At 33.0% G+C, this 9708-nt stretch overlaps 1 protein-coding gene across 1 annotated transcript; it reads left to right on the forward strand.

Moving 5' to 3' along the window:
• On the forward strand, positions 4648-6455 carry LOC104750004 (cytochrome P450 710A4-like). Its single transcript, XM_010471735.2, has one exon. It carries the CDS (start codon positions 4755-4757, stop codon positions 6234-6236), a length of 1482 nt encoding a protein of 493 aa, XP_010470037.1. The 5' UTR covers positions 4648-4754; the 3' UTR covers positions 6237-6455.

Genomic DNA, 9708 nt, shown 5'->3' on the forward strand with positions numbered 1-9708 from the left:
ACCCCTAGATTCTATAAGTTCTACGAGTTTGAGGTTGAGAAATTTAGATGTTTTTTATTTAACATGATTTGAAATGATTCGAACATCTAAATATAAATTTAAGAGGTTGTTTTCGAATGGTTAGATAGAGGAATACCACATGTTGATACCCAACAAAAAGAACTAGGTCACGGGTAGATGGGTTTAGTTTTGGGGGTTAAAGATGCCCCCACAATATTAAATACTATGGGCTTGTTCCTTTCGTCTCCGCATGCAATAGTGGCAATAGAAAAGGCAATGGCTGCTGAATTTAATTGCCATCCAAAATTTTAAACTGCAAAACACATTTTTTTGCTGCAGATAATTGCGCCAACAAAACAAACAAGGATATTTGCGTTTGCTGCAGTCGCAGGTAAATTACAAACTTTCTTTTGGATGAAAAATGGTGCCCTCTTTTGTCGTTTGTATCATTGTATGATATTATTGGTTTCATAAACCTAGGAATTTCATCGAATGCCGCTGTTGCTTCTGTTCTTAATTCCCATAGGAGTCGATGCAACATTCTTGATCTTCCAAATAGGATTGTGGGTGAGATTTGAATAATCAGAGATATGGTTCGTTACCTCGGAGACATGGTTACATATTCGACAAGCTGGCCCAAAATTAAGCTGGCCCTCAGGAAACATGGTTATAGTTCTTTTCTAGTCCTGCCGTTGCCTCTTCCTAAAATTGATTTGGTAAATTCTCACTTTTCATTATGTGCCCTAAGTGTTATTGAACCTGAGAGGAGATGTCATTGTTTTGTCATCTCTACACTAAATTGATATTTTTTCTATGTAATACCAACTGATTTTTGAGAAATACCCTAAAATAGCATTAAAACAAATTTTATGGACAATTATAGCATACACTCCATAATTTTTCAAAAATAGTATTAGTTAACACATTACAATATTTAAAATTTAATATTTATAATTTGATTTTTAGATTTAGGTTCTCAATTTTAAGGTATAGTTTTGAGGGGTAGGGTTTTAGTATTTTGAATTTAGGATTTAATTTTGAAAGATTAATTTTAAAATATAATACTATTATAAAATTTTAGAAATGTTATGCCAAATTAAGAAACAAAAATTTTGTTGGTGCTATTTTTAAAAATTTCTTATGATTTTTACATCCATAACATACTAGATATTTCCATCAAAATAGAATAAGTTACGTGCACGAAAAGCTAAAACATTTTGATCTGGATCGTGTCTTGAAAAACACTATAATTTGTTTAGACTTTAGAGTAACCTTACCGGCGAGTGACTATATTGAGTTTCTTTAAACTAAAATATCAATATTTTAATATTTTAAAAAGTAATAGTGTAATCATTTGTACTGTGTAGGAAATAATAATACGTCAATGTTTTGCTTTCAATCGTGCTCCTAACGATCAAACTAGCAAAAATAACACGTCAACTTTGTTTTTTATATATAATCAAATCACATTATAGTGATGACATATTATATAATACTTATGTGGATAGCTACAAGAATCACGTGGAATTGCGCTATACATTAATACATTATCTGAACAATCATTATCATTATCATTATCTACATGAACATTTTTTGAGTATATTTTCAAAAAAAATTGTTTAGTAAAAATTTACAGAGAATATTACTACATATAAAAAAAAAATAAACACATTAAAGTAAATCTGAAAATGAAACAAAAACCAAAAGAAAATTTTCAAAAGTACTGAGAAAAAAGTGTGAATGGTAAAAAATAAAAGAAATTGGCGGTTAAGTTTATGGTAAAATGATAAAGATATTGTTATCTTTATAATTTTAATAACAAAAAAAATAATGAGAGGCGGTTCGATTTATATTATTTATACCATAGTTTACCAGAAAAATGGTAGTTATATTTTAAATACTTCAATATTAATCCTAGACACAATCAAACCTAATTAAAGTATGTTAACAAAAATTATTAAATTAATTATATCTAGATAATTTTTTACAATTAATAATAGAAAGATTTTGAAAAGAAACTCAAGATTCAATATTATGATTTTTCTATTCTCTTTTTTTATTTTTTTTTAAATGATTTGAGTCATCATATAGTACATAAACATAACAATTTTTTTTTTGAATACTTTATGTTTTTTTTGTCAACCATTGGACCATAACTGGTCGGTCCATTAGCCAAATTCCTACATTCGTACGAAGCAGGACTCGATCTCTGGTGTGATGGTGCCTTTTACAAATGAAATTACCTCCTGCCACTGCACTAAGATCACTTCACAATACTTCATGTTTTTTTATAACAAACATGCATTTTTTTAATGTGTTTAGCGTCTCACATCCGCTAAATAAATAAAACCAAAATGAATTGAAATCCAAATAAGCATGAAAGTTAACTTAATAAGCATCCAAATTTTAAAGTTCTTATTCGGTTTAATTCTATTATTTAGTTGAACCGTTTAATTATATCATATATAATCAATTTTAAAAATAGTAAGTTGAATAAAATTTTAAAACATTGTTAATATATAAACTTATAAAAACTTTAAGTATCACGGATGGGTTTGGATCGATATTTTTAAAAAATGCTGATTTGAGTTTTAATAACTACTAACATATATTACTCAGTCAGTAAAGAAAAAAAATGTGTGTTCAACTTCTCATATCGTCTTAAAATTAAAACAATGATCCAAAGCTAAATTATTAATAAGACCAAAATGAATCCAAATTCGAAGCATGAGTGATGCAAGATTGAAAGCACTCCAAACTTTAGATCGCTTGATGATCAAGATATTCCAAGCTTACCTCAGAGAAGGTGGAACAATGAGAAGGTGGGGATAACAGCGGTCACTTCTTTCAAGTGGGATCGATTCAAGTGGAAATGATGGATAGCAGCGGTGACTGACTCGCTCAATGAGTGACTAACAAGATTGTTTGAATCACTCAAACAAACTTAATCAACTGGTCTTAAAGCATTAAGTAAATACAAAAAAACGAAAGAACAAGACAATACAAAAACTCAAAACTTTGAAAGAAACAATACTTTCTATTAACTTTCAATATTCAAGGGGGCCTTACAATGGAACGAGAGATCAGCTTATATAGAGTAGTGTACAATGTTCTAAAAAACTAAAATAAAAAAAAAGTACAAGATATGCGAAATTAATCAAAAACTAGTCGTTGGTTTTTAAATGTGAAATCTGGCCAATTATGGGAAGTGTTGAGTCTTGAGAGACTGGGTGCAAGTCCATGCATAAGTAGTGATTCTACGGGTTCTAATTATGTGATAAGGTGTACCAACGTTCGTGTGGTACATATCTTGTTTGGTCTAGATCTTCTCCTAGTTTCCATAAATTAGCCAACACATATCGCCTTATAGTTAAAAGAGTAAAGCTTGAGATATGAAACACTACCATAGTGACAACTGATAAATGCCAGCAAATAGGCTCTTAAGAGCCACTTCTTTTCTTTCATTCCGAGAGATTGAAATCGCCAAGCAGACATACTGGCAAAAGACGCTCTAAGAGCATGTGCAATGTTAGTCTCGCAAGGAGTCTCTCATCCACAAAAAAATATATAATATTGAGAAAGTAAGAAAGAGAATTAAGTGAGTCTCTCATTTGAGAGATTTTGAGAACCATGTGAGAGACACACTTGACACATATCTCATCATAATTGGTTCTGGATTTTATTTAGAATTTAAATTTTAAATAAAAAATAAAATTACACAAAATTGATTAAGATAATATATTTGAGAAACTCATAGAGATTCTCCCTATGGCACATGCTCTAATGTCTTTGTGTACTGAACCCTAGTTTCTGTAATGAAATATCCATTTGTCAAAAAAAGAAGAGCCGCATGCGCTATAATTCGTTTTTCTTTTTAAACTGAAAATGGAATCGGGTCTAGGCTCGTATATTTTCTTCTATTTCTTTTAAAAGTTTAAGAGATTATTTAAGCTAATATACAGTCTTGTAAATTATTTACATCAAACTAAAACAAGTTTTTCAAGGATTTATAATTATTTTACAAAAAATTTATCCAATTCTGTTTTTCCTGCTAACAATTACTTGCATGAGTAATTTTGTTATTCCGCTATATATACATCTAACATACCAATTACCAACCAAGCCTTAATCACCATATACAATTAGTGAATTTAGACTTTTGATGATTTAGAGCAAATCAAATTGATAGGTATATATGGATCAATTTCTTTGTGTTGGACGTCCCATCAATCAGTTCGAAAAGAAAAATATTCCAAATATGTGAGTTCACCTGAACTTTCCAAAAAATGAGACTTACAACGAAACACAATGATTTATGAGTTTAGGAGAAAATCAGATTAATTCTAATAGGTATGATATATTGGCGCCCAAACTATGACTTTTAAGGTAAAAGAAACTGTCAAACGAAAAGCTCATTTGGTACGTAGTTCAAACCAAAGTCATTGGTAAAGCCGTAACGACAACATCAAAACATTGTCAAAAAAACTCACAAATCACGATCAGTTAAAAATCTCTCCCTCTCTCTCCATAGACAATGGCATGAAGAAGTAAAAATATAGAGGAGAAATAGAAAAGACCTTCTGAATCCAAAATCTCTTATAAATATTCGGAGAACATACCAAACAAAGAACGACAAAAAGCAAAATCACCTTCTTCTTATTGACCACTCTGACCAATCATTTCCATATATACACAAAAGCACAAAACTCAAATCCAAACCATTAAGATACTTTTTTATTACAAACCAAAGAATAATGATTTCCTCAGTTCCCCTATTTGCTTCTCTTGCACCGTACATAGTCTCAGTATTGCTTCTATACCTTCTACTCGAGCAACTCTCTTACCTTGTCAAGAAACGTAACCTCCCTGGCCCTCTCTTCGTCACTCCGATCATTGGAAACGTCACTGCACTCCTCCCTGACCCGACTTCCTTCTGGAACAAGCAATCCGAAATGGCAAACACTTCTGTTGGCCTCTCCGACAACTACCTCATTGGAAAGTTCATCATCTACATTAAAGACGCAGAGCTTTCCAATCAAATCTTCTCCAACATTCGTCCGGACGCGTTCCAACTTATTGGTCATCCATTCGGCAAGAAGATCTTCGGTGAACACAGCCTTATCTTTATGTTTAGTGACGATCATAAATCCGTTCGTCGTCTGGTCGCTCCTAACTTCACCCGTAAGCCACTATCAGTCTACTCTTCCCTCGAGCAAAAAGTTATCCTCCGTCATTTGCGTAAATGGGAGGTAAATTTTTCCCGTGAATCTCGGCTGGTTTCTATGCGACAACTCATCCGTGAACTTAATTTAGAGACTTCCCAAACGATTTTTGTCGGACCATACCTAGACGAGGAAGTCAAGCATACGATTTGTACTGATTACAATCTGTTCAATCAAGGAACAATGGCGCTCCCGATCGACCTCCCTGGCTTCACGTTCGGCGAGGCTCGTCGGGCGATATCGAGGCTAACGAAAACGCTTGCTATTTGCGTGGGAAAATCAAAATTAAAGATGGCCGCAGGAGAGAATCCAACATGTCTAATAGATTTCTGGACGCATTCGATTATTGCGGAGAATGCGCCACCGCCTCACTCTAAAGATGAAGAGATCAGTTGTACGCTCGTTGATTTTTTGTTTGCCGCACAGGACACCTCCACATCATCACTTCTCTGGGCAGTGGTGCTTCTTGAGTCGGAGCCAGAAGTGCTAAGAAGAGTCAGGGAGGAAGTCGCAAGGCTTTGGTCGCCTGCCTCCAACGCGTTGATCACAGACGATCATCTCGCGGAGATGAAATACACGCGGTCTGTGGCGTGTGAGGTCCTAAGATACCGACCACCAGCAAGTATGGTTCCACACGTTGCTCTTAGTGACTTCCCTCTTACGAAATCGTACACATTCCCTAAAGGTACAATTGTTTTTCCTTCTGTTTTTGACGCCTCGTTTCAAGGTTTTTCTGAACCAGACCGGTTCGACCCTGAACGGTATAGCGAGACAAGACAAGAGGATCAAGTGTTCAAAAGCAATTTCCTAATTTTTGGATCGGGTTCACACCAGTGTGTGGGCCAGCGTTACGCGCTGAACCACCTCGTGCTCTTCATTGCCATGTTCACGTCAGTGTTTGATTTCAAGAGGGTCCGGTCAGATGGCTGTGATGATATTGTGCATTGCCCAACGATGTCACCCAAGGACGGTTGCATGGTGTTCTTGTCTAGCCGCGCCGGTGCCTCTCCTTGAATTGATTTGGTAAAAGTCATGTTAATTGTATATTTTATCACTTTTCATTATGTGCCCTAAGTGCTATTGAATTTGAGAGGAGATTTCATTGTTTTGCCATATCTTCACCATGTTTGAGTTGTTGTTTTCCTCTTTTCCCCCAATGATGTTACTTAACTTGTGTCATATGTATTTATTTGTATTTTGCGTCTTTAACTAATAAATAAAAAAATTTCACCATTCAGACCTTGATTGCTAGAGCTTTTGAAGGAGTATTAACATTTTTATTATCCAATCAACATTTGTTAATTAATAAAGCAAAAAGAGAGCACTTAGAAGTTGCAAATGCTCGTTCTCTCTCTATTTCAAAAGAGAGCACTTAGAATTCCGAACATATCTCTATCATCTAAAGATCATAGATACAGATCGAAGAGAAATCTGCCTATGTGTCAGTTAGTGAGTACATGACTTGTTCAATTAAATGATTCAAATATTCAATTACGGGTATAGCAATACATATACACAGACAATTGAAAAATTAGGTGAGTAAAACCCCTACTGTTTCTACAATGACAAGGGTTAATGAAGTTACTCCACTATCCTTGTCGCTAAGTCTATATATTCAAGTATGTGTACGATCGACTTCGAGATAGTATGTGTATAAAGTAAAAAAGACACACAAGCTTTGTTAACGGGTTCGGTTTTTTCTACATCTCTAAGACCTAATCCAGAAAAAATCCACTAGAACAAGATTGCAATTATAATTGTTATGATATCGAGCACTACTATGCCTATCATTTTTTTCTAGATGAATAAACCATCAAAATATCTCTCTATCTTATTGATGGGGCGACACCACACATCTTGTGTGCATCTCTTGAGAATACCTTGAAGCGCGCAGGTCTTTATAAAGCATCTTTTTGGTATTTATATTAATTGCCCAATCCCTATGGTTGACAACTTTTCTATTATACAACAAATATGAATTGGGAGATTAACAATTGCACAACCCCTATGGTTAACAATTTTCTTATCATACAACAAATAGGAATTTCCTATTATAAATCAAATAGGAATTTCCTATTATACAACAAATAGGAAAGTTTCTCTCCATGATCCCATCTTGTATCTTCCATTCAAAATGTTCATCCAGCTCAGCAGCCGCCATTTGGCTTGTCCTAGTCGGCCTTAAGCTTCTCTACTTCAAACTCTTCAATTCAGCTTCTTGCATTACTTCCTGTATTAGCGTCGAAACTAGTACAAGAACTGCTTCAGACGTTTGATACATCCTCTGATATATTTAACTGTAGAGTTCTTGATTCAACATCTTATCTCCTCTGCTTTTTGTTAATCACTGTGTCAACACAATTACCAAGTGTTACTTTTGTTTTGCTCTACCAGCATATGTATCAAGTAATATACTTCATCCCCTGTGTTAGTTCTGTCAACTCTCTTTGTCTGAACTGTTGCACCACCACCGTAACATCTATGATGTATCTTTGTATCCATGTCTCATATCCATTACAGCCACTTAGTAGAGATTTCACCACATGTTCTAAACCTTATAAAACTTCATTCAACACAGCATTATCATGACCTTCTTTATTTCTTTGTCTTTAGTGTATTGAGGGTTTAATTTTCCATTTTTTTCAACTCTTCAACGCATATATATCTCCGGTGAATGTTTGGCTCCAGCCAAAAGTCCATCACAGCAATGAGCTTTTATTGGCGGCAGAGATGGTATTTATAAACGATGGTATTAATTATGGATAGCGGTAAGTTGGGGCCTGGGGGAAGAAGAAAGTGGCGTCACCGGAAATAGAAAAAAGGTTAAGATGACGTCGGAGAAAGTTCAGCGGCTAAAGGTTTGATGGTGATGGGATTAAAATTTGTATTTGATTTAATTGTTTATTATTGGTGGGAGCGAAATTGATCCGTGGTGGGAATGGAAGAGCCGTGAGTTCTCAAGTTGATTGCACATAGTAAGCGAAATTATTGATAACTCATTTCTATTTGATTTAATTGTTTTGATTTTTACGAGGACAAAATCAGCGAAAGAGTGAATTTTAGTTAACTTGTTATCAACATAATTATTCATATTTAGCCAAAGCACGCATAATAACAAATGTTTACTTTTAAAAAGTTTAACCAATCAGAAACAAGACTACATAAAATAGATAATAAAAAAAAATATGTTAAAACGTCGTCTCAAAAATTGAAAACATCTTATATTACGAAACAAGCAAAAACCTCTAAAACATCTTATATTATGAAACGAAGAGAGTATAATTTAACACATAAAATTATTGATAACTCGTTAATTATATTGTTATCCATATTTACAAAGTATAATACAGTAGAACCTCTATAAATTAATACTCTTTAAATTAATATTTGCAATAAATTAATAAATTTTTCTGGTCCCGAGTTGAGCCGGTGTAAAAAATGACAAAATTCGATAAAATAATAAAATAATACTTTTTTTAGAAATCCTATGTGAAAATATAGTCCCATAAATATCATAAATTAATAATAATATAAAACTAAATATATATATATATATATATGTATGTATCAAAAAAAAATTAGTGAAATATGAATGTCTATTTTTGAATTTGCATTCTTGTTGGAGATTATCTATAATCTTTCTGATTCCATCAAAAACGTTTTGTGTTATTTCCCTAATTGCATCCAAAAGTTGTGGAGCGTCCTAGAAGCGATAGTTGCTTTCTTACATGTAATTAGTTCTAAAAATACCGCAATATCTTCTTGGATTTCATCATGAAGGATAGTAACAACAATTTTTTCTAAACTCTGAACTTCAAAATATTAATCATTTTCACCTGTATAATCTAGTAAACTATTGACATCCATCATATTAGGATAACCGAAATTATAAACTAAAAAAATTCTATAAAAATATGAATTATAACAAAAGTATCTTATTTTTAACAGAAAATATTTAAAACTATAAAAATGAAAAAATCTCTTTATAAATTAATATTTTATAAATTTATAGATAAATTAATAATTATTAATTTATCAATAAATTAAAACCTCTATAAATTGATAAAATTTCGTTGTCCTGACCTTATTAATTTATAGAGGTTTTATTGTATATAATGCATGATGCAACATGAAGTGCTTGGGATTTAAAACGCAGTCATCAAAAGAGAGATTGAAGATGTTGTACTGATTATGTTTTATTACAATGGTAATTCTTTTAAGTTGTGGTATGTGTTATAATGGTAAGGATTTATTATGTAAATCTTACAAATAAAATATTATATTAGCAAATGTACTTCTGTTTTAATAAGAAGAAAATGGACGTCTTGAAGCACTTTATATTCTACACACTCCAAAGTATGCCTGCGAGTTCGGGTATACAGTTCGGGTCGGGTCGATTTTCTTGGTTATTTGGGTATTCAGGTTTTTAAAAACTCCACCGAACATAACCGAACAAAAAATCGGTTAAGCTCGGGTCGGGTTTCAG

This window comes from Camelina sativa, chromosome 16, assembly GCF_000633955.1.
Source record: "Camelina sativa cultivar DH55 chromosome 16, Cs, whole genome shotgun sequence".
NCBI lineage: Eukaryota > Viridiplantae > Streptophyta > Magnoliopsida > Brassicales > Brassicaceae > Camelina > Camelina sativa.